The following is a 23,074-nucleotide window of genomic DNA, read 5'->3' as shown; positions in this document are numbered from 1 at the left end:
TGTAATAAAAATAAAGTAGAAACGAAATATAAATATCTAAACCTGAAAATAACTAAATATGCAAAAAAAAAAAATTAAAGGATTAAATTGTATTTTCACGTCTTCAAGAACAATAAATTTTGCATTATGCATGTTGTGTCCCGTGTCTATAGAAGCTTGCACAACTTTTTTGTTTTTTTTTAAAATTAAGTTTTGATTTAATTTTAATACGACACATGGTATAAAATATAGCATCATAGAATCTTCCATTTTAATTCCCATGAGCTTCGGCAGCACGTGACATCAATTCATCATGTTAGTAATCTAACAAAAAGGCTTCCGTCATCAAGGCAATTTTGTTAGCCCTCGTCTTCCACTTTCCAAAAAAAAAAAAAAAAATAGCAAAAACGTCGTAGCTTCACCTTTTCAAAATCTCGACAAAAGCAACAAGGCGGGAACGCCCACTCTAAATTTGTTGGGGCCATGGACCCCACCACTCCAAAAATAAACAGAACAAAAACATTTTCAGTTATTTTGTTTTTTAAATCATCCCAAAATTGAAAATACGCGTTCCATTTGCCAGCGAAGTCAGACATACATAGCCGTTCTCCTTTCTCGATCTCTCTACACCCGGAAAAGATAGAGGAAAAAACGGAGTCGATCTATACATTTCTTCCTCGACGTTTTTTTTTTCCTTTTCCCGTTTCTTCGATTTCTCAAAAGCAGCTACTGTAATGCCTGTTCATTCTTTGCGATCTCATGTTCGCTTCTTCCTCTAACAATCTCTTTCCTTTTCTGTTATGTCGATCTGGTGCGGAATTAGCGTATTTCTGGCACTTATGGAAGTGCATTTGTGATTTCTGTTTTCCAAATGAAGAATTTTGCTCTTCTCAGGGTTTTTGCTGTTTCTAAAAAAATCATTGAATTCATCAGGCAGCTAATGGCTGAGGTTAATTAGAATAAAACAATTAAGCTAAACAATTGTGTTAATTTTTTTTTCTTTCTATTTCTTGTACTTTCTATTCTGGTAAAGTCCTGGGAAATAAAAGAATCCTAAAGCACGTGTTTTTAGCTTTTTCTGACATTTTTTTTTACAATTGAAGCTGCTAATAAGTGGAAGTTAATATTTTGACTTTTAATTCGCGCAGTTACAGACAGAAGCAAATAGTTCTAGATCTTTGAAACATGAGTGCTTCGCCAGAAAGGAGCTTGAGCGAAAATGGGAGATATGACAGCTCAAATGGAGCTCATGCTGATGGTGAGGAACACGCAAAAATGCGTGCTGCTTTGTTTTTTCTCGTTTATGATTATGTGTTTTATTTGAGAACTTTGACTTGGTTGCAGTTAATATTCAATCAGTGATTGAGTGGTTAAACCGTTCGCTACCTCATTTAAATTTGCCAACGGATGCGTCGGAGGAGAAACTGAGAGCATACTTGATTGATGGCACTGTCTTGTGTAACATTCTGGACAAGCTCTGTCCTGGTTTAGTTGAAATGGTTGGATTACTTTCTTATTGGTGTTTCTGTTGCTTGGTTCTTGTACCTTTTCCTTTTTTTGGTATGGGATTTTTCTAAAAGGAAACTGGATTTGTTGTTTCTGCTTTAGAGAGGCAATTCTAAACCTGGACCAGAAAATATCCGAAAGTTTTTAGCAGCGATGGATGAAATTGCATTGCCTAGGTTTGTACTTGCTGACATACAGGAGGTATGTGAATTTTTTCAATCAAAGCAATTGTGGTTTGCATTTTAGTCTAATTTTGATTCGGCTACGTATCATTCACGTGATTTGGGGATTCAAACTTAAAAAGAAGGTGGAGCCAACGTGACAATAGGTCTGTACTCCAAGGACAATATGATTAAAATGGTCATGTGTTGACACGCTAGGTCTATTAAAAGGCCATTTCCTGGGCAGCTTTCAGTGAAGTGGGTCTTGGAAGGGACAGTTTTGAGAGTCTCCTAAACCTAGTTCATACATTGGGTACATTGTCATGAAAAATTTAGCTTTTTAAACGATCGTGCTTCATCATAAATCCAGCAGGGCTGGCTCTTGTTTTGGTTTTTAACTTAAATATAAAGTTTAAGGTATGGAAATGTTTATTTGGTCTTGGGCTTTTTATGAACTTTTCCAATACAACTTGCCTCTGCATTTGGCATTGAAAAACTGGACATTCTGTTACCAGTTTTTATGTCTTTGTCTGTTATAAAAATTTTCTGAAACAGATAATTTGAGATGCTTTGCAGGGATACATGGAACCGGTTCTGCAGTGCCTTGGGACACTTAAAACTCATTTTGAGTTTACTGGTGGGAAAGAAAGCATCCGTGAACATCTAAGAAGAAGATGGAATCTACCGAAGGTAGAATTTTCAGAGGGAATCACTAACTCGCTAGTGTACACAGCAACATGCGATGAAAACCCTGCCATAAATGGAGACGAGAGGCAACAAGATTCTTTTGAGAACAAATATGGAAGCAGCTTGGATGATTCTATCTCTTCAGGTTTGTATGAAACAGAAGCTATACTTGTATGGGTTGGAATTGCAACTTTCCAATTACACGCATGATTAGATTCGCTTGACAAGTTCATGTTTGCTTCTGAATGAGAATTTATCTTGTTTTGAATGACCCAGACTGACTTCTCTGCATTTGATTGGGGTTATTGTGATCTTATACGGGGAAGCCATGGAAGGGCATAATATGAAACCTGATCTTGGTTCATGGTGGGGGCTGTTGTCCCAGCAGTGTCCTACTTTAGGAACTGGCAGCCTTTGGCTGCACAATCCATTATCATTCTTGACTTCTCTGCACTTGATTAGGGTTATTTTGATCTTATATGGGGCAGCTATGGAAGGGCTTAATATGAAACCTAATCTTGGTTCATGTTGGGGGCTGTTTTCCCAGCAGTGCCCTACTTTAGGAACCGGCAGCCTTTGGCTGCTCAATCCATTATCATTCTTGAATGGAACATTATCCCCCCTCTCCCATCCCCCTTCCTCCTCTGAACATATTACATATTTATAGAAGTTTGTATGTGCTATTTTCTTATTCTTTTTATTCTGGTGCTTTCATATTTAGAGTCTGCTGCTTTGGCGCATGATGCTGCACACAAGTTATCTGAGATGTTCCAACAAAAGCAAGGGTCCTATGCTGATCTTTCAGATTCCAATATCTTGGAATTGATGAAATCAAATGGGTTCGATGTAAGTTCCTGATATATTGTGTTTGTTTGATGATCAATTAAGAAAGCTAACTTGAAGTGATGCTGCTCTAATTCATTTTTTTCCCATTCTTTTTTAGCAGAATGCCTCTACTCGAACATTGTTCAGCTTAGTGAACAGAATTCTGGAAGAAAACATTGAAAGAAAGAATGGGCATGTCCATCATGTATGTTAATCAGAGGATGCATAGACATTATACGTCTAATGCATGCTTGAAATGATATATTTTTTAATCAATAATTTTTATGGAGTTTTCTCTCTTTTGTTTCTTTACCTGATGTCTTTTTATGTTTTGGATGGCAGATGGCTCTTATATTGAAGAAAGTTGTGCAAGTTATTGAACATCGGGTTTCAACCCAAGCAGTGAACTTGAAAGATGTAATGTTTCATGGAATTGTCTTCTAGATTACATTGATGTATAATATATTGTACACTGCTCGTGCATATTGATGATCATGTTGTTGCATACTTGCAGCTAAACAATCTTTATGAGGTTCACTTGGGAAAGTGCCAATCACGAATAAAAGTTCTAGAGACCCTTGCAGCTGGAACCACAGAAGAAATTCAGGTATCTTGAATAAAATTTTGAATTGTCTTGCTTATCCCTTTTGAATTTCGTTTTAGTAATTGATTTTTATCCTTTTTTTTTCCTTTTATATGCAGGTTTTGTTGTCAAAGCTGCAACAAATCAAGGTGTGACTTTGTTATTCAATATTTTTGTAGCGTGCCATTCCTGTTGCTTCCTAGTTTCCTATGTCTGGGTATTTTTTTGGTGCCTTTGGGCAAATGCAACATAATCAGCATGCATCTTTTGTCATTGAAGTTATGGATATGTCCACTTCAAAAGAAGGGGAGAAAAAGAAAAGAAATTCATTGAACTCCTGGCATTGATGTTGGAGTGAATATGGCCAAGAACCCCGAGTTCCTCAATTATAGAATTGTATATTGGTACCACTTAAGCTATTTTTGCCTTCAACCAAGGTTGAAATATTACAGCCCCAGATTTTGCAGGTTTGATGGAACTACGATTTTGATTAAGATGTATTTTAATTTTTCTTAGTGGGTGATGTGCATAATAGGTTTTTTAATTCGTTTTGTGTAGTCTTCTTATAATATACGTCTTATACATAACCGAGGAGGCTTTCCATATGCTTCATTGATGAACAATTTTTTTTTTATTGCTGGTGGATGATGACGAGATTTTTAAATTCTTTAGAAAAGGCAGATAGTAATCATTGTTATTTTTCATAACTGATATGAAAGAACACCTGCAAAGATGTCATAATATCTGTGTTAAATTGTTTGTTCTCTTCAGCCCTCTCCTTTTTTTGTTGCAGATTGAGAAAACTAAAATAGAGAAAAAGAAAAAGCTTGAAGAGCAGGAACTACTTAGAACAAGGCAAGAGAGAATCCACAGTGATATTGAGAACTCCACGCTGAAACATGAACTAGAAATAGCCAAGACGGCGCATGAAGAGCACTGCTTGCTATTGCAAATGCGGGCTGAGGAAACTAAAGTTCAATTGGAGAAGAAATTAATGGAATTCAAATGTTTTTTAACAGAATCAAAGGAGAGGGTGAAGGAGCTCGAGTCATTTTCTGAATCTAAATATCAGAGGTGGAAAAGCAAAGAGGGCACCTATAAAAGCTTCATAGATTATCAATCTAGAGCTTTACAGGTTTGCCTTACTCACTTGTTCTTAAGTGAGCCTCTGTCGATTTTGCAACAATATTAAATCATGCTTTTACTGCTAGGAATTAAGGGGAGCTTCTGACTTTCTAAAACACGAGATCTTGAAGACCAAAAGGAGTTACGCTGAGGAATTTAATTTCCTGGGTAGGATTGATTTTCTGCTGTAGTTTAGTTTAGTGTTGTTTTTTCGTAATTCATCTTTTGTTCTTTATTTTAATATCAACACGTCATTTCTGCGATTTATCTGGCATTTTCTCATGTTGTGCGTGCTTCTTTTTTTTTTCTTTTTTTAATCTCAAACAGGCGTGAAGCTTAAAGGACTAGTTGACGCTGCTGCAAATTATCATTCTGTTCTTGCAGAAAATCGAAGATTGTACAATGAGGTTCAGGATTTGAAAGGTACACTTCCCTGTATTGCATGCTTGGTATGCTTGTGACCTTGTGTTGCTTTTGCTGATATCATAAGAAATGTTATCGTGCATTTTCTTGTAGCTTATACTTGTCTGTCATCTGACCATAGGCAATATTAGAGTGTATTGTCGAATAAGGCCATTCCTTCCTGGACAATCTAAGAAGCGAACAACAGTAGAATATATTGGAGAAAATGGTGAATTGGTTATTTCGAATCCCTCAAAACAAGGAAAAGACAGTCATAGGCTCTTCAAATTTAACAAGGTTTTTGGCCCAGCAGCTACTCAAGGTTAGAGTTTTTCTTTTTTGTTCTTTCTTTCTTCATTTTTTTTTAATTGAAGATTGATTTCACTTTATTTTTTCCTTTTTTTATATATAAAAACTTTAAGTGGTTGTAACGCTGAATTCAGTTGCACATAGTTGTATTTTAGAGATTGTATATGACTCCTAGCTTTATGTTCTCATGAACTTGTGATGGCAGAGGAGGTGTTTTTAGATACCCAACCACTAATTCGGTCTGTCCTTGATGGATACAATGTATGTATATTTGCATATGGTCAAACGGGCTCAGGAAAGACCTATACAATGGTATGATTATCTATTTTTCCTCACCTAAACACATACATTATTATATACCTTTTGCTGCTTATAAATTTTACTTCTGCTTGTATCTTTCCTCTAGAGTGGGCCTAATATAACATCACAAGAAGATTGGGGGGTCAATTACCGAGCACTGCATGATCTTTTCCAGATCTCTCAGCACAGGAAAAGCTCCATCTCATATGAAGTTGGAGTTCAAATGGTTGAAATTTACAATGAGCAAGTTCGTGATTTACTCTCAAGTGATGGTCCTCACAAAAGATATCCTTCATGTTTATTCTTTTCAATTTTGTTATTTGTTCTTGGTTATATATTTCATGATTGGAGATTTAACTCCATAGCTTTTTTGGATTGATTCTGTGATCCTTTCTGGTTCTTTTTTGATTTATGAATGCAAATTCTTGCTTTCTGGTCATTTTTTTGTTGATTAGTTCAGAGTTTTAGTGTTAAAATATTTGTCTCTCTCTTAACTTGCACACACTTGGGATTTGGAGCACAACCCAACCAAATGGTTTGGCTGTCCCTGATGCCAGCATGCATGCGGTTACATCAACTGCAGATGTGTTAGAATTAATGAACATTGGCTTAATGAACCGTGCAGTGGGTGCTACAGTTCTAAATGAAAGAAGTAGTAGATCCCACAGGTTGTCTCTTTTATGTTGATTGTTGCAACCGTTGGTCATCATCACAAATAGTTGTTTTAACTGAACTCTTATTTTGCAGTGTTCTCACTGTTCATGTCTATGGCATGGATTTAGAAACTGGTGCTGTTTTACGTGGCAACCTACATTTGGTTGATCTTGCTGGTAGTGAAAGAGTGGATAGATCTGAAGCTATTGGAGAGAGGTTGAGGGAAGCACAACATATTAACAAATCACTATCCGCCCTTGGGGATGTAATATTTTCCTTAGCACAAAAGAGTCAGCATGTGCCATTCAGAAATAGCAAACTAACTCAAGTGCTTCAAAGTTCGTTAGGTACTATTTTCATCTGAAGTGCTTTGTCATAATTTATGACTCACAATGTCTTATATCTCATTCTTAGAAAAATGCTCTAATGGCTTGCTTTTTTTCTTTCTTATTATATTTCTCTCCACATTCTAGGCGGTCAAGCAAAGACCCTTATGTTTGTGCAGCTTAATCCTGACGTAGATTCCTATTCTGAAACTGTAAGTACTTTGAAGTTTGCTGAGAGGGTTTCAGGGATTGAGTTGGGTGCTGCAAAGAGCAATAAAGAGGGAAGAAATACAAGAGAACTTATGGAGCAGGTGAACTTCTTCTTTCGTCAATACTCATAAAGTTAATGTATGAATTTTAGTAGCCTCCAAGGATAGGCATAACTCACGATTGATCAATGTCAGCCATGTAAACAGGCACATGTAAATATGAAAGGGAAATCCCTGGACTAGCATAGGCCTGCTTGACTTGAACCTTATTCATTACATTTTCCTGACGTGATGGAGTGGCTGCCATTTTAAACCAATTTTTTTTTTGGCCTCTTCAATTTCTTATGGTACAGACATTCAAGTGGATAGGGGTGAGAATGAGAAGATTATTGTTCCAGTGCCAATGTCATTCGTTTCATAAAGCTCTGTTGCTCGACAGAATTGGAGTTCCTTTCAAAATTCAATAGAATCTACCTGTTTTCAAATTTTTATGGTTAGCATTGAATATTTTGAGTCCATTTGTTGTGTTATATTCAAAGTCAATCTTGCAGGTTGCGTTCCTCAAAGACACAATTTCAAGGAAAGATGAAGTGATTGAGCGGTTGCAGCAGCTCAAGGCGAATGTCAATGGTGTGAAGTGTGGTATGAATTCACATGGGTATGATTCTTCTTCTCCAAGAAGATATTCAAATGGGACTGCACTACATAGCCCTAGGCTCTCAGGAAGGAAAGGTTCAAGACTTTTTGAGAAAGCATCTTCTGATACAGACAACTGCTCAGAGCACAGTGAAAGACGCTCTGAAGCTGGTTCTGCACAGTCAATGGATAACTTTCAACATAAAAAAATGTTGCTTCCACAGTCAAAGTCAAAGGATGACTTGACACTCAAGAAAGAATTTGTCTCTCGGCCAAATTTTGTCGGAACATGTTTGTCTCATAAAGATAAAGAAGACCTTGATCTCTTGGGCTTTGGAGATGCAGATTCTGATGAGCGATTAAGTGACATATCTGATGGTTGTCTTTCAAGAGCTGAAACTGAAGGCTCTCTGGGTAGTGCAGTAGAGTTCACTCTTTTCCCTGAATCTAAACCATCTGAAGCTACAAAACCAGTTGAAGTTGCAAAACCGGTTGAAGCTGCAAAACCAGCCAGGAAGGCTGCGAACAAGAAGTGAGTATGCTTCATATTATTGAGAAATTTGAATGTTCTACAATCTTTTTTGTTTGGGTCAGACAGCTTCTTGTCTCTGCGATACTACAACCTGACTGGCACTCAGTTTTATCACCCAAGTAAAATTGCAGTGTAAAAGTTGTGAAACGATTTTGATATTATAAATTGCTTCGGTTTTCACAAACTTTCTAAATTATACTAAAACTAAGGTATATCTTTAGAAGTTATTGCTCAGTTTTAAAATGACCTACTATCATATCCTACACATATCTTCAGCGCTGTTGTACCTGCATTTTTACTGTTATTCAACTAAATTTATTCCCTAAAGTATATGGGATGGGAAGTCATCATTAGTTTGGTATCTTCAGCGTAAAATAAAAGGCATACAAAAATAAGGTAAATTTTTATTTTGTTATATAGCTTTCCTGTGCAAAGTGCTGCTGCTACATCTCTTTACTGGTAAATTTTATCACTCACGTTCTGTCCTTTCCTCCTCTTTGAAGGAGTTTCTGTATGGGTGTTCTCGAGGCCTAGGATTTTAATCAGAGTTATACCACTTTCTTGCATTGAATCCAAAGCCTGATAAATTTTGCTGTTTTGAGCAGACCGAGTTTCGTATCTAGGCTTCCTAAGCCTTCACAAAAGCTGGCACAAACAAGATTACCTCGTCTGTCAACGACTATCAGCTCTGCATCTAAGGCTTCATCAAGTACGTATGTTTAATTACTTTTCATACTGAACCATTGATCTCCATCTGTAGTCCCTTATCTTGCAGGGCATGTTGGTATGCTATTACTGCTAACACTAATACTTGCAGCTATTACCCTTCACTTACAATGGTGCCCTATGCTTTTAATAATCTCTGTTGATTCACCCTCCGCTTTTTTTTTCCTGGAAAGGTATGTCAGCAGCCAGGAAACCTCCTGCAAGCAGTTTCTCTGCAACCAAGCCGGTGAAACAATGGCACTAAAAGTGAAGGAGTTTTAGATGGTAGAATGATTGAAGCTTAACCTTAGCAGAATGTGATTCTAACTTGTAATGATTATTATTACCAACAATTACTTCCATTTATCTCGTGGGAGTGTTTGTGCTTGTATATAGGCAATGGTAACCCATTTAGGTTTCACCATTGTAACTCTATAACATCACAATTTTTTTTTTTTTTTTTTTGCTTCCCTTTTCTGTAGTTTTTGTTTCTGTGACTGCTTCAATGGCGGAGAGAACATATAAAGTGTCAATGAACCATCTCAACTCAATAACTTAAGTTGTTAGGTGAGGTTTCAGGATATAATTTATATTATTCTCTAACACACTCCCTCAAGTGAAAGCCCTTTGGGCTTGAAACTTGTACAGACCCATATTATCTTGTGCTTAATTTTTTTTATCAAATAAATAAGGATGGTGAGATTCGAACTCGTGACCGCTTGGTCATCAATGCTCTGATACCATGTCAAGAAACCATTTCAATCCAATAGCTTAAGCTGTTAGGTGAGGTTCCAGAATATGATTTATATTATTCTCTAACATAAAAAAGAAAAACAACAAATACTATTATTATCTATAGAGATGTTCCTCATTCTTTTTTTCCTTTTTTTTTTTAAATGGGAGGTCGCGGGTTAGATTCCTAATTAAAAAAGGAACCTGAATTCCTAAGCACGTAGGAAAAGAATTATAAATATAGTGTAAAAGTCCACTGAATACAAAGTTCCCGTTTTCTTCCACTGTATTAAAATAATTATCCTTCTTTTTAATATTAAGTAATCCGACAAGCCGACTCCTTGAACAGGAAAGTTGAAGAATGGGCTAGCTCGGACAGATATCCTAACGGTTGAGCACGTTCGACAATCCTTAAGGAACCAGGCTTCGGAAAATAAGAAGTCATCCGATTTAACTACGGAATCATGAAGTCTCTGGTTTTATATACGTAAGAGGCCGACCTTGTGTGTAGCTGCTCTATCACATTATACTTTTCACTAGTTAGTCTCTTCTTGGAGCACAAATTGCCGCAGCAACCAGAATGGCTGAGTGCTATAACCTTCCTCAAGATTGCAATAACTTAGCGATTCAGCAACTTCCAGGTCTTATACTACCTCCTGGTAGCCTCAAGAGGTCCTCCAAGACACACCAATTCTTGCCTCTGAAACAAATCTTCAACAAGGATGATAACCAAGATAGCCCTGCCCCTAACAAACCGCTAATGCTAACAATCCCGCTAGCTGGTAAATATTGCGGGTCTTATCGAGGGTGGTTGATCTTGGAGGACAGAAAAGAGGAAGCATTCACCAATAAAATAAACAAGGACATGCTTGTCCTGAATCCTGTCTCGGGTGAAAAATTCGAACTTCCTGATGTGTCCACACTCCCTCCTTATGGCACAGACGGTGTTCCATCATGGTATCCTAGATCATGCTCTATTGAGAAAGTTGTTTTATCTTGTTGTCCAAACCCCTCAGAATCAAATTCATGCTTGGTCTTGGCCATTTATAATTATGGTCAGATTGCTTATTGCAAATTGGGGAACAGAGAGTGGAGAAGCATTGGATTTGGACATTCTTCAATTGACCACGAGGGTTATTTGGACGCGGTTTATTGCCACGACCGGTTCTATGTGTTGCATGTAACTAAGAAGTTATTCGTCTGTAATTTCGACGGGTCTGATCTATGTATCAATGAATTGATAAACAGTGTTCCACGCACTCGGAATTCCAGTTTCAAAACGTTCGAGCATCTATACTTGGTGGAAGCACAAGGCGAGTTGTTGATTGTGGTGCGCAGAAAGGACGGAGGTGATCAACCTGCACTAACCTCACAGTTCCTACTGTACAAACTGGATTCCGATTCCTATTATCGGGATAAACATGAAAAAGTTATTGACTATGATTGGGATAAACATCAAGTCAGGAGTTTGGGTGATTATGCCTTATTTCTGGGACCAACGCATATGCAACCATTTACTTTACCAGAGTCAGAGGCATCGAGCTTAAAGGGAAATTGCATCTATTACACGGATCAATCTGTCAATGCAAAGGGCTGCAAGAATAAGCAAATAAGATATGATGCAGGTGTCTATAACTTGGAGACCGCTTGTTTTGAGCAATTCCCTACTACTTCCTCAACACAAAAGATGCATATGATTTGGATTACCCCCCATGGCATAGTGTAGGCCTGCATTGCAGTATTGTCATCATTATCGTTGCTTTCTTTATTTTGTGCTATATCTCTTATAACATTTGATTGAGGTAATTTTTATGATTATAATTTTCTATGTTGTAGTTTTGTAGTATGAGAGAACGATAAAATCCAATGGTATTGAGCAACAGCTCTACCAAGAGGTATCGGTCAAAAACTGTGAAGAAGAACCCTACCTACTCTGAGTTGTTTTAGCCCCTCTTAGTTCTCCACAAATGAACACATTATCCGATTTTTAATTGAAAAAGAAAAATTAAAAAGAAGAATATTATTAGAATTAATGTTTGATGCTTGATAGTATTTGTTTTTCATTGCTGACATGTATTAATTATCACAGACATCCGTGAATGACACTGATAATTCATTGTCTTCCTGTAATTGGTGGTTGCTATTATATTGTTTGTAAACTCTTGCATGAACATCAGGTCATCGACAATTAAAAGAAACTCCGGTGAAAAGAAATAAAAATAATAAAAAATAAATATGATAGGTAATGGAGAGAATGATCTTCAAAAATAAATCTAGAGATATTGAGAAAACTGAAAAGAGATTTATGAACTTTGGATTAAAATTCATAATGTCATTGTCTTTTTTGAATCATGCATATTCATTGTTAATTGTTGGACAGTTTATGAATCATGCATATTCATTGTCTTTTTTGGCTAATATTGCACCATTTATGACAAAATTTCAAGAATGCAAGTTATAACAAGGATGAAAAAGATGAATAGATGTTTTTTACTTTAATTTTTAAACCGTTTTTTAATCAGGGATTTTACAGTGATCTATCTTCATCACAATAAAATTTTAAAGATTATTGGGGACTTAGCCAAATATTTTGGATGGACCACATAAATTCATTGATGGAACCATCATGTTCAACAATGGTATTTCTAAGGGAAAAAACAATTAGAAATTTTATTTCTTAGAATAATATCTACTGCTTGATGAGAGGAGTGCTCCATCGGATCCATTATCATATCAATGATCGATGATTGATACTTGATAGTATTGGAAAAAATAAATTTGGGAACGAATTGCATTACTTATTTACGAGAGGGTCCTCGCAGTATCGTCTCGGCCCATTGAACATAGTCCCAACATCCAATTTCAAACAGGCAAGAATCTGTACGGTGGCCCATCACTGCATAATGGTAAAGCAACGATTTGATAGAATTTATGCTTAAAAATGATATCACAAATTTAAATAAAAAGTAAAAACCCTCGTAAAAACCCCAAGTTTTCCTTCCTTCAAAAATATTTATGCAGAAAATGATTCAAGAAACAAATCTCAGATACTGCTACTTTCTGCTAGAAGAAAAGTCAAACTCATCAAGGTCTGAGCTTTCTCTAAAACTCCTTAAACTCTTATAAATGTTTGACCTTTTTATTTATATTCTGTTTGGATAATGTGAAAGCTCTAACCCAAATAAGAATGGTCTCACTTTTTGTTTTTGTGAACTGGGTTTTAGTTACCTTTAGAAGCTGCCATGTAAAAAAGCTTACTTTTTTGGAATTGGGACTACATTTGTTCAATTTTGCATTCCATTGCAGCAGGTGGGTTTTGCTATTAGTCTCAGTCAATCTCCTTTTTGAAAGGATTTTGGGTTTTGCATAATTACGTGAATTACTTGGGATTTCAGGTGTTTGTGTGTTGTTTAGATTTGAAACTCAATCTTTGTGTTTGCAGTTGCTGTTGCATTCAAGATAGTGATGTTGTACTGTCTGCTTTTTCGAGGGAAGTCTTGAAAGATTTGTAACAAAATGTATGGGGGCAAAAGGCCTGGTAGAGGTAATCACCCTCCTTCAATTACTTACAAGAGGAATCGAAATGGGGGAATGCCTTTTGACCTTGCTGATTTTGTCCATGATGGACATTCCCCTTCCATTTCTGAGAATAATAAGCCAAATGACATAAAATCTGGAACTTCGTCGCCAGAAATATTCAGCACGACTGAGCTTGTCTCAGCAGTTGGGCAGGTTTGGAATCTTTTGAATCCTTGCGCCGTTCCTGAAACCAAGGAACAGAAAAATGTTATCTTGAATGATCTGAATGGGGCAGGAGCTGGCGGGGCAGCTATTCTAGATGATAATACTAAATACTTTTGTGTTGATATAAGGAATGGTAGCCATGTTACACAGATGGTGCAGCCACAGTTTGAGTTTCTTAAAGTAACTAAGAAGATGTTGGTGTTTGAACCTTCTAGTGAAAATTACAGCCGGTCACTGTTCTGGCGGTTTTTGAAGAGAGGTACCAGCTCGCGGAATGAGTCTCGGGAGGGAAAAGGTCTTGCAACTGTGGGTACTGGATATGAATTGGATAAGATATATGGATGGATGAAGGAACTGATTCCTGCTGGTTCAAAATATCCTGCAAATAACAGCACAGAAGGTTGCATTGCCAGAGATCGTCCAACTAACCCTGCAAATAACTTAGCTTCTAAAACCGCTGACTGTTATTCTGATTCAGTCGAATCAAAAGAGGTATCATTGTGCGATAATGCAAGAGTAGTAACTATAGGAAAATCCAGCTCTGTATCCTCTGACTATTTCCTTGGGGCTCTCCATGATTTTAATGCCAATAGTAGTGCTTCAAGAGCTCTAAATTATGTTCTTTGCGCAGATTATCATATTAATTGTTTAGCTCCATGTAAGAGTACATATGAACATTTTGAAAATGACATTGGTGATTTTGATGTACCTAAAAATTCAAGAGAACAACCTCAAAATCTGGTCACTCAGGGCAGAACTGGAATACAAATTCAGTCATCAGCATGCGAAAGACCTCAGTATGCCTTAGCTAAGCAAGAGCATGCTTTTGCGGGTGCATTTGCTGGTATTTTTGTTAGCCTTTCTCTGCATCCTATAGATACAGTAAAGACAATCATCCAATCTTGCCCTGCAGAACAGAAGTCTGTCTCCTTCATTGGAAGATCAATTGTTTCTGAAAGAGGTAAATTCTAGTGTGAAAAGTTGAAGGTGATTGTGCTTGCTGGTAGTTTATTGAACTTGTTCTTCTTCTTGGCTTTCTGTTTAATATTTATCTTGGCAGAATTGGCATCATGTATTGATCGAGATGGAATTTTCAGGCATGACTGGGCTTTATCGTGGAATAGGTAGCAATATTGCATCGTCAGCTCCAATTTCTGCCATTTACACTTTTACATATGAATCAGTTAAAGGATCTTTGCTTCCTCATTTTCCCAAGGTTGCATTTATTCTATTTGCTTTGTCTAACTTTCTTGTTGTTCCTTGTTTTTGAAATGTCTACCCTCTGTGGGCAGGAAAAGATTTAAAAAGGAAATGGATTATGATGCTTAATATTGCTTTTCTGCATGTCTTTTGTGTTATACCTTGATGTGATGTCTATACACCTAAAAGTCTTAACCATTTACTTTTGCAGGAACATCATTCTTTTGCCCATTGCATTGCAGGCGGTTGTGCAAGCATTGCAACTTCCTTTGTTTTTACTCCCAGTGAACGTATAAAGCAGCAGATGCAAATTGGTTCACACTATAACAATTGCTGGTATACCTTTGAGAGCATACTATTAGCTTAGTGTTTGAAGTTCTGTACTTATTTTTCCTGGACACTGTTTTATGTTGTCTTCATAATAGAGAATCCATTCTATTATTGGTTGTCGTTCCTGTGTTACTTAAATATGCCAGTCCTTTGTTACTTTAATATGTCATTCTTTTGTTACTTTAATATGTATTTGCAGGAGTGCACTGGTTGGAATAATTGGAAAAGGTGGTTTTCACTCGTTGTATGCAGGTTGGGGAGCTGTACTCTGTCGGAACATTCCACAGTCAGTGATCAAGGTTAGATCTTTCTACATGCTAGATGTTTTTGCCTGTTCTGTGCACCAGATTTTAGACTAATGATCTTTCTGATCATAACGTAAATTAAACTATGAAATCTAACCGCTTTACAGCTTATGTTGACTCCTGCTATTTGATATTCTACAGCCTCTTTTATGTTAATCTTCTGCTCTACTTTAACATGTGATAATGTCTTTAACATGTGATAATGTGATGCCTCTGGGTTGCAAGATAGTGAAACGCCATAAAAAATCTGGCTGCTTTAGACCTCAAGTTTTAACAAAGATTTTGTTTTTTATGGACTGTCTGCTGATGCTTTTTGATTCAGCATCCAATTCTAAAGATATATTAGCCATTATGCAGTTTTACACATATGAAAGCTTGAAGCCGTTGGTGCTGTCATCTCAAAATTCCAGTGCTCAACCCAATACATTACAAACGGTTTGTTCCTTTCTTTATGCATGCTCCCTTTATAAACCCTCTGCCTGTTGTGTGTAACATTTCCACTTTTTTGTGGTGCTGGCTTGGTGGTTGGCTCATAGCATTTTCTTTTAGTATCTTCAAATCATTTACACGGGATATTCTTAGATAAAGTCCAATCAATGCAGCTAGTTTGCGGAGGATTAGCAGGATCTACTGCAGCCTTATTTACAACTCCTTTTGATGTGGTGAAGACAAGATTGCAGACGCAGGTTTGTAAATGTATTGAATTGTTGTTGTGTAGCCTCATGTGATTCTTGAAAGTTAGATAGTAGAAGTATTACATTTGTCAAGCTCTTATGCACCCATTGAAACACACACACACCCCTCCATCCATATTTGAAACAATGCACTGAAACCTTTTTTGTATTTCCGTTCTGGAATAGCTCTATATGGGTGTATCATGAATCTGACTGTACAATTTAATTGCAAGGATATGTTAGGGACTTTATTATTCAAGATATTTATCATAAAGGAAAGATTGATATTATTCAATGACATGCCATCTATAGATTTTCAACTGATGAGAAGTTTATGTAGTATGTTTTTTTTTTTTTTTACTTTTCTAAAGCCTTTTTGAGTGTGCAATTGTGTAACCTCAAGAGAGTTTGGTGCAAAAAAAGACCTGTCAGTTAGCTGTGTAACTTGAAACTAATTATATTTCTCTATGCGTTGCCTACTATCATCATTAATCTTTTGCACATGTTTCTCTAACAGTGGCATTTTGCAGATTCCTGGATCCATGAGCCCATATGGAAACGTATTTCATGCACTTCAAGAAATAGGCAAGAATGAAGGTTTGAAGGGCCTCTATAGGTACAGTTGATTTGGATCTGCACATTTTCATCTAAGCATGATAATTGTTTTAAAAATTGTTTACACGCTTAAAATGGTGGAACATTTCAAGTTCTTAAGTCATCATCGACGAGTCATAACTTCTATGTGAACAGATAACTCTGCTGTGGCTTTTGAGTTGAAGAATGTCAGGGTGTTAAAAATCTGAAGTTTTTTAGGATGAACTATAGTATCTAGAAGTGTGACATATTTGGCAAATTTATTAGAAGTTTGAGAAGGCAACACACATCTGAGGAGCTTATGACCTGTATGACCGTTCAAACTCTTTGCAGAGTAATTTTAGTTTTTGAATTATCATTTTATAAATTATATTCCCAGCATTGAAACTTGTGATTTGCAGATATTATCAGCTCTGCTTAACCACTATTCTTCTTGTTTCCATGTTCAGGGGATTAACTCCGAGATTGGTTATGTACATGTCTCAAGGAGCACTATTCTTTGCATCATATGAATTTTTGAAAAGATTATTTTCTTTGGAGATGCCACAGTTTAGTGCTTAAAGTATTCAGCACAAAGAAAGGATTGAAGATGATTCAGCATCGTTGCCAATAGCATCATAATCACAATGTTGGCAACCCGTCATCAAGATGATCAGGATTATTTGTGAACAAGTGTGTTCACTTGAAGAATAAAGAAAGAAGATATCTTCGTGGATCATGATTATTTTGTGAACTGTGTTGATTGGAATTGGAAGAATAAAGGAATGAGAGAGTCCATCAAGGGAACCGTGGACTGGAAATGGATGCTGTACCTGCAACATGAAGTGGATTTTTGTCTTTGCCATTCACCTCAGCTAAATATGATATTCCATGCTATTCTAGCCTCTCTCGGGTTTCTGGAAAACATCGACCAGGATATGAACCAAATTCTTGGTGTTTACATTATCGAAAAACCAATGCTGTTCTGGTGCTGCTTTTTGTTTCACAGAGAATGTAGTAGTGGATGAATAATGGAACCAACACTAACGCTATTTTGAATCCAAATTCTTTTTAGTCCAATCACTGTAATTTTTTAAAGATATATTAATTAGCTAAGCACTGGAAGCATTTCAACAATGATTTCAATGTGTTTCTCTCAGCTGACTTTACTATTGATAATTGTTTTCAACTTTCCAGTCACCGGTTCTTGTTTCTTGAATCCAACCACGTACGGTGCCCCCAAGCGGCGTTTACCTTATAATTATGTTGTATAAATATTTTAATTATGCATGACCTTACAAGCGTGTCGTTGTAGTATAGTGGTAAGTATTCCCGCCTGTCACGCGGGTGACCCGGGTTCGATCCCCGGCAACGGCGACTGACTTTTTAAGTTGAGCTAATTTTATTTGTCAGCGTATATATGACCTCTATATTGTACTTTAGCCCTGCAGATTCAGAAACTTTCTACTCCGGTCCCTGTAGTTTAAAATCTGCGATGTTGGTCTTATAAATTATAAAAAGATCCAGTGTGGCTCTTGATTGGTAAATAACTTACGAAATTCCCACTTTTACATTTAACTTTTTTTTTCAACTTTTCAATTTCTTTCTTTCATCTGTATCTTCTAGACCACTATATTCATGCAATAATAATAATAATAATTAAAAAAACCGATTAAGGCTGTGCTGAAACTGTATGAAAATAATAGGAATAACATTGAGACACTTTGAGTTATGGGAAACGTTGTTGAATATGTAGTGGCTAAAATAAATTAAATAACCGATACTTTTTTAATATATTTCATTTTTCCCAAGCCACATAGCCATGCCGGAGGAGGCACGAGGTGTTGTTTCAGCTGAGAAAAAAGGACAGTGAGTATCAAAGTATGCTACTGTAAGTATTAGCTTAGCAATTCCATGAAAGCCAAAAAAGATGACATGAAGGCCAAGGATGTAAGAATTTGTTTAGTGCACGGTCACTGTCATGGGAGCATGCTCTTTGGGACAGAACATGTCAAGATTTTCTTACTTAAGCAAGGACATGTCCTGCAAAAGTTAAACCACAGCATGGCTCTGTCATGATTCTCATTAAGGACATCAAGAATCTGGGAAGCCGATGTTTTCGGACTCCCATCCCAAGTGTGAGAATTTATTGAGTTAGAGAGGGGGGAAATACTCAAGAGGTAATTGCATCACTGCGTGAAATATTTAACCATGGAGAACAAACAAGGATAAAGTAACCCATTATTCAAAATTTTGAAGTTACAATATGGTTTTGTGAACAAATATTTTGAACTGCCTGCCTCCAAATACATTAGTGATGAACGCTTCTAAAAACCATCTGATATCTACTCCCCTTGGCACCATATCCTCAAATATAATACAAATAAGAACAAGACCCCCCTCTTATCTTTCCAATTAGTGTTTTTCCCTTCCTGTCAAGTTACAATTATGGACAGTGATACGTTTCTATACTATTTCTAGCTAGTTGAAAAATGGAAGAACAAAATAGAATCAAATTATACATTGAAGTATTCTGATGAGCACAGCTGTGCAAGGGTTTCAAAAGCATTTTCAAACTCCCAGCTTAGTCACCCTGGCAAAGATTGCTGCAACCGGCTTCCTGCCAAACCCTTTTAGATCATGAAAACCTCTTTCTTCATTGAATTTCTTTTGGTTCTGGATCTTTGCAAGCCTGGTCAGTTTCGCTAGAGGAAGCATTCAGTATGACGTTGAGGCTATACCCGAGCAATTGGAGAAAAGGGAGGGTTAAGCACGTAAGATTGCTTGATCCCTTCCACTTTCTTGGATGCTTTCCTTTTCTCCTCCTCAGTGACTGATTCAATGAAGAACTTCACTTCCTCCTCCATAAGCATTTTCAGTGAATTGCAATGTGATAACCGATTGCCTCTTTCCTCTCCAGTCACACCAGTGGCTTTTGTACCATGCAATACGGCAACACAGATGGAAAATGCTTGTAATGTGGATAATTGTGCATGGAAATCAACAGCATACTGACCCTCTTCAAGAACAGTCATGGTCATTGCTGGTATATTATTCTCTTTCATTCCCTGCACAAAAATCAGAATCTTGTTATAGGTAGGAACTATGGAGAGACTAATTGCATGATTCATATTACCAATAAAGCAAAGTTGCCCGTATTTGGGGCATAGATTCTTTTATCCAAGTGTAAGATTTCCATTCTATCCATGTCAGCAATGTAAAACATCTTCGAGTATGAACTAGGAAACTTACCTGAAGAAAAAGTTCCAAAGGCCGCTGATTATCCAAGAGTGGTTCGTCTTCAGCACATTGGATGCCTGGATTGCCAAAAACTGTAAGGGGACAGGCCATATCCCAGCCACCACAGTCACAGCCTCCACCAGATCTCCATCTTTCAAGCAATGAAGAAGGACCCCGACCATCACCCCTTGGCAAACTATGTTTTCCAGTTGGAATCACCACCTTCACCTTCTCTTGATTTTCTTCATCACGGATAGTTTTCATCCTTTGCTCGCCAACAGAAAGGTTGAGCAGATTCGAATGCATTTTATCACTACCCTTGTCCCCCCTTTTGTATTTCAGGCTCTCTCTCTTTGCAAATGGGAGTTTAATAACAACGGCTGCTATTTCGAGGTCTGGATGCAAAACTGCAGCTGCCCATGGATAAGGATTGGAAGAATCAAGGTCGCCTCTATCAAAAGCATGTTGAGGTTGATGTTTGAACTTCGCTGCATCAGAGTTGCCATCCATCTCATGACTTCCACCAACCAAGCCTGGTTTGGCACCTATGTCAGGTCTAACTCCAGGGGATTCTTCAGTAGAAACTCTTTGTCTTGCATGGACATTATCGTACAACACAAACTCTGTCACCAGAGAGTTGTCAAAGTTCCCCCCATCTTTTAATTCTGAACATAAATAACATGAAACTTGCATCTGCCCCACCACCGACGATTCCTTATTTCCATCACTCAACCCCCGTCCTGTGGCGTTGCTCTTTTTTCTATTAGAAATGGAGTGAAATGTATAGACCCAGTTAAATGCATTATTTGCTTTCCATGTCTTAGCCACCAGAACTTCTTCAGGGCGATTCAATGAGAACTCGAAAAAAGGCACCCCGTGCTTAATTTCCATCTTCAGACAACCATGTAGGTGAACTGGTGAACACACTACAGCTGAATGATGGTGATCTTTCTTGACATTCTGAGAACCAAAATCTGATTTCTGAGCTGTATGTGAAAAGTCATGGAACAAAGATCTCCGAAATGTCTGATTCCTTCCCATGTTTGACATCCCAGTGGTTTCGGCATCACTTGGTTCAGGTACATGACAAAACGGACTGCGGATAGACTTTGATTTTGTGAATGGATCGAACATCTTTCGGATGGGACTAAATTGGGACTCTGAGATGGCTCGAGTAGAGAAATCGCTTTCTGAAGAACAAGGTGAACAGGGCATTTCTACCTTAGCACAGACTGGTTGGTGGTATGTCAGAGCTGTATCTCTTTCCAGAAGTTCATTTCCATCATTTAGTGGACCAACCACCTTTTCGCATTTGAAGTTTGGATTCCCAATCGAGTCACTCCGTACAGCTCCAACAGAATGTTTGTCTCTCTTATCCAAATTTGGACAGATTTCAATGAAGTCATCTGATGAGCGTGGTTCTACACAAGGTCTTCGAACAAACTTAGAATTCGAGTTTGAGTTTACAGAGCTTGCAAGAGATCTCTTCGGCATGCTCTCTTCATCTAAGCTACACAGAGAGTCAACAATCCTGAAAGAAAATGAGGTGTCACTAGCACGGGAAAGTTCAATTGTTCTCCTCCCCCCATTAGAACCCATTTCCTTCGTTCTCCTTACTTCTCTGGAGCTTTGATATATGGAGCCTCGCTTCAGCTCTATGTTACCTTGTAGACCGACAGGTCTAGATGGAACATTCTTACAAGAGGAACTACGGTAATGACGGAAGCTAATGTCAGTGAAGCCCTCCTTCATCCTCAAAATATCATCTTTACGTGTGAGTTTGCCATTTGCATTTCTCTTTTCTGCTTTTGAGCAACGTCGATGCGGAAGAACAGTATTAGGACTCAGATCTGAGGTGCTACTCTTCTCAGAATCCAACTCCATCTCCAGTTCCATTAATAGATCCACAATCCTAAGAAAGAACAAATCCAAAATAAGAAGAAAAATATGTTAATATCTGAAGAAGCCAAAAAACAAAAGACCCAGCAATGCGATAGTAGCAATGTCTGATTATAAAACTCACAGTACCCCCAAAAACAAGAAATAGAAGCCAACTTATCTGACAACTAAACGTTGCCAGAGACCGATAGTATTAATAGAGAATCAATAAAAATTATCAGCATTTAAGAGGATTGTTTAATTGTCATCATATGCATTTATTTTTACACTAAATTTGACATCCAGCTACAAACAACAAATAGCTATCTGCTTCCAAGTAAACTGTACAAATCACACATGAAACGGAAAAACAGACAATAAAAAATAGCCGCCTAGTAAGAACTTATCAAGCCAGCACATTCTCATTTACAAATACCAATCTGCTCACTTTAAAGTTTAAAGAGCCGTCTCTGATATTCTAATTTTGAAGAGCTAACGCAAAAGTTGAAGAACTATTATGACGACCTTAAAAAAAAAAATTACTTCAAAAAGCATGCTCCCCATTTGATGATTCCTAAGTTTGAGATCACAAAAAACCTCAAAAGAAACTAACTTTGATGATCCATAAAACTGAAAAACTTGAATTAACAAGGAATCCTATGATCTCTATAAATTTAACTCCCCAAAAGAGTAAAGTTGCAGACATGAAGGCTGCATACAATTATTAGCAACAACTTTATCTTCACTTGCATTCTAAGCCAAAGAAAAAAAAGAAAAGAAATGTTGAGAAAAAAACGAACTTGAGGAAATGCCATACCCCACTGGATCTCACGGCTGTGAATTCAAAGAAAAACCCAGCAACAAGTAGCTGTAATCATATCCTTCCAATCTCTTCAAGCTAAAGCCTTTTATCAATAGAAACAAAAAGGTCAAAAAAACAATCCTTAAGAACAGTCAGCAATGACCCCAAAGAGTGTTTACACTCTCAAAGTATCAACAAAAGTACAAAAGGAAAAGAAAACAAGAAGTAGACCAATGACAGTAAAGCATAATAAACACAAAAAGTGGGAGAGAGGGGAAGAGTGCATGCCTTGGTTTTAGTTACAGAGAGAGTGTAATGTGTCTTTGTTTCTATAGAATATAGAGTGGAGTCTCACTCTCTCGCCCACTCACGTGACAAAGGGTTGCAATGAGAGACAGAGAGCTGCAAAGCTTCTGCGCATGTCTACTAAAAAAGCCATCTTGTGTTCAAGTCATGATTTGCAGCCTAGCTATGTTGTTGCCTGTGTTTCTTTTTGTGCTTTGCTTTGTTTTGTTTTTGCCTTTACTTTTTTGTCTGAATTATATGGCCAGTTTTAGATGGGGCACTCATGTATGCAAAGACATTTATACCCTTATTTAAAAGCGGAATTCATTTCTTGGGTGAGGGTGATTCTGGTTATTTGGATGTGTTTTCAAT

At 37.3% G+C, this 23,074-nt stretch overlaps 4 protein-coding genes and 1 non-coding gene across 22 annotated transcripts; 4 read left to right on the top strand and 1 right to left on the bottom strand.

The window, feature by feature from the left end:
• The first annotated feature begins 538 nt into the window (after positions 1-538).
• LOC7458176 (kinesin-like protein KIN-14J) lies at positions 539-9,403 on the top strand. 7 transcript variants are annotated; one of them, XM_052451108.1, is made up of 23 exons: positions 539-740; positions 1,128-1,237; positions 1,324-1,478; positions 1,588-1,686; positions 2,223-2,478; positions 3,055-3,179; positions 3,280-3,363; positions 3,501-3,575; positions 3,673-3,765; positions 3,861-3,890; positions 4,535-4,876; positions 4,953-5,034; positions 5,194-5,289; positions 5,411-5,590; positions 5,783-5,889; positions 5,984-6,163; positions 6,382-6,545; positions 6,625-6,878; positions 7,005-7,168; positions 7,420-7,437; positions 7,618-8,234; positions 8,837-8,943; positions 9,134-9,403. In XM_052451108.1, the coding sequence occupies exons 2-23, from the start codon at positions 1,165-1,167 to the stop codon at positions 9,202-9,204; spliced, it is 3,372 nt and encodes a 1,123-aa protein (XP_052307068.1). In that variant the 5' UTR covers positions 539-740; positions 1,128-1,164; the 3' UTR covers positions 9,205-9,403. The 7 variants fall into 7 exon arrangements, with proteins under 7 accessions (XP_052307068.1, XP_052307069.1, XP_052307067.1 ...); XM_052451109.1 differs by having other exon boundaries at positions 3,277-3,363; positions 8,840-8,943; XM_052451107.1 differs by having other exon boundaries at positions 3,277-3,363.
• Positions 9,404-10,251: 848 nt separating this feature from the next.
• Positions 10,252-11,397, top strand: LOC7458175 (putative F-box protein At5g55150). The gene has a single exon (XM_002304461.3). The coding sequence runs from the start codon at positions 10,252-10,254 to the stop codon at positions 11,395-11,397; it is 1,146 nt and encodes a 381-aa protein (XP_002304497.1).
• A 1,204-nt stretch (positions 11,398-12,601) lies between these two features.
• Positions 12,602-17,634, top strand: LOC7465865 (uncharacterized). 9 transcript variants are annotated; one of them, XM_052451747.1, is made up of 10 exons: positions 12,603-12,760; positions 12,896-12,980; positions 13,114-14,376; positions 14,513-14,539; positions 14,858-14,951; positions 15,145-15,244; positions 15,608-15,685; positions 15,853-15,936; positions 16,455-16,540; positions 16,968-17,634. In XM_052451747.1, exons 3-10 carry the CDS (start codon positions 13,188-13,190, stop codon positions 17,077-17,079), a joined length of 1,770 nt encoding a protein of 589 aa, XP_052307707.1. In that variant the 5' UTR covers positions 12,603-12,760; positions 12,896-12,980; positions 13,114-13,187; the 3' UTR covers positions 17,080-17,634. The 9 variants fall into 9 exon arrangements, 7 of the variants coding, with proteins under 7 accessions (XP_024452294.2, XP_052307708.1, XP_052307707.1 ...); XM_024596527.2 differs by having other exon boundaries at positions 14,513-14,631; positions 14,827-14,951; positions 15,198-15,244; positions 15,597-15,685; XM_024596524.2 differs by having other exon boundaries at positions 14,513-14,631; positions 14,827-14,951.
• Positions 17,635-17,802: 168 nt separating this feature from the next.
• On the top strand, positions 17,803-17,874 carry TRNAD-GUC (transfer RNA aspartic acid (anticodon GUC)). The gene has a single exon. It is a non-coding gene; the product is annotated as a tRNA-Asp (tRNA).
• An 827-nt stretch (positions 17,875-18,701) lies between these two features.
• On the bottom strand, positions 18,702-22,926 carry LOC7465864 (uncharacterized). Of its 4 annotated transcripts, XM_024596896.2 has the most exons (4): positions 22,706-22,926; positions 22,433-22,520; positions 19,750-21,649; positions 18,702-19,565 (listed from the first exon to the last, which is right to left on the bottom strand). In XM_024596896.2, the coding sequence occupies exons 3-4, from the start codon at positions 21,631-21,633 to the stop codon at positions 19,233-19,235; spliced, it is 2,217 nt and encodes a 738-aa protein (XP_024452664.2). In that variant the 5' UTR covers positions 21,634-21,649; positions 22,433-22,520; positions 22,706-22,926; the 3' UTR covers positions 18,702-19,232. The 4 variants fall into 4 exon arrangements, with proteins under 4 accessions (XP_024452664.2, XP_024452665.2, XP_002303590.4 ...); XM_024596897.2 differs by lacking the exon at positions 22,706-22,926 and having other exon boundaries at positions 22,416-22,698; XM_002303554.4 differs by lacking the exon at positions 22,706-22,926 and having other exon boundaries at positions 22,433-22,698.
• Positions 22,927-23,074: the final 148 nt, after the last annotated feature.

This window comes from Populus trichocarpa, chromosome 3 (assembly GCF_000002775.5).
Source record: "Populus trichocarpa isolate Nisqually-1 chromosome 3, P.trichocarpa_v4.1, whole genome shotgun sequence".
Lineage (NCBI taxonomy): Eukaryota > Viridiplantae > Streptophyta > Magnoliopsida > Malpighiales > Salicaceae > Populus > Populus trichocarpa.
This window is presented reverse-complemented; position numbering and strand designations above follow the sequence as displayed.

Bases quoted from the DNA above. Each gene is read 5' to 3' on its own strand.
- LOC7458176 (XM_052451107.1), top strand. From the start codon at position 1,165: ATGAGTGCTTCGCCAGAAAGGAGCTTGAGCGAAAATGGGAGATATGAC. The intron at 1,238-1,323 runs GTGAGGAACACG...ACTTGGTTGCAG, and splicing joins AAATGGAGCTCATGCTGATG to TTAATATTCAATCAGTGATT. The intron at 3,576-3,672 runs GTAATGTTTCAT...GCATACTTGCAG, and splicing joins AAGCAGTGAACTTGAAAGAT to CTAAACAATCTTTATGAGGT.
- LOC7458175 (XM_002304461.3), top strand. From the start codon at position 10,252: ATGGCTGAGTGCTATAACCTTCCTCAAGATTGCAATAACTTAGCGATT.
- LOC7465865 (XM_024596526.2), top strand. From the start codon at position 13,188: ATGTATGGGGGCAAAAGGCCTGGTAGAGGTAATCACCCTCCTTCAATT. The intron at 14,952-15,144 runs GTATACCTTTGA...ATGTATTTGCAG, and splicing joins TCACACTATAACAATTGCTG to GAGTGCACTGGTTGGAATAA. The intron at 15,686-15,852 runs GTTTGTTCCTTT...CAATCAATGCAG, and splicing joins AACCCAATACATTACAAACG to CTAGTTTGCGGAGGATTAGC.
- LOC7465864 (XM_024596896.2), bottom strand. From the start codon at position 21,633: ATGGAACTGGAGATGGAGTTGGATTCTGAGAAGAGTAGCACCTCAGAT. The intron at 19,566-19,749 runs GTAAGTTTCCTA...ATTTTTGTGCAG, and splicing joins CTTTGGAACTTTTTCTTCAG to GGAATGAAAGAGAATAATAT.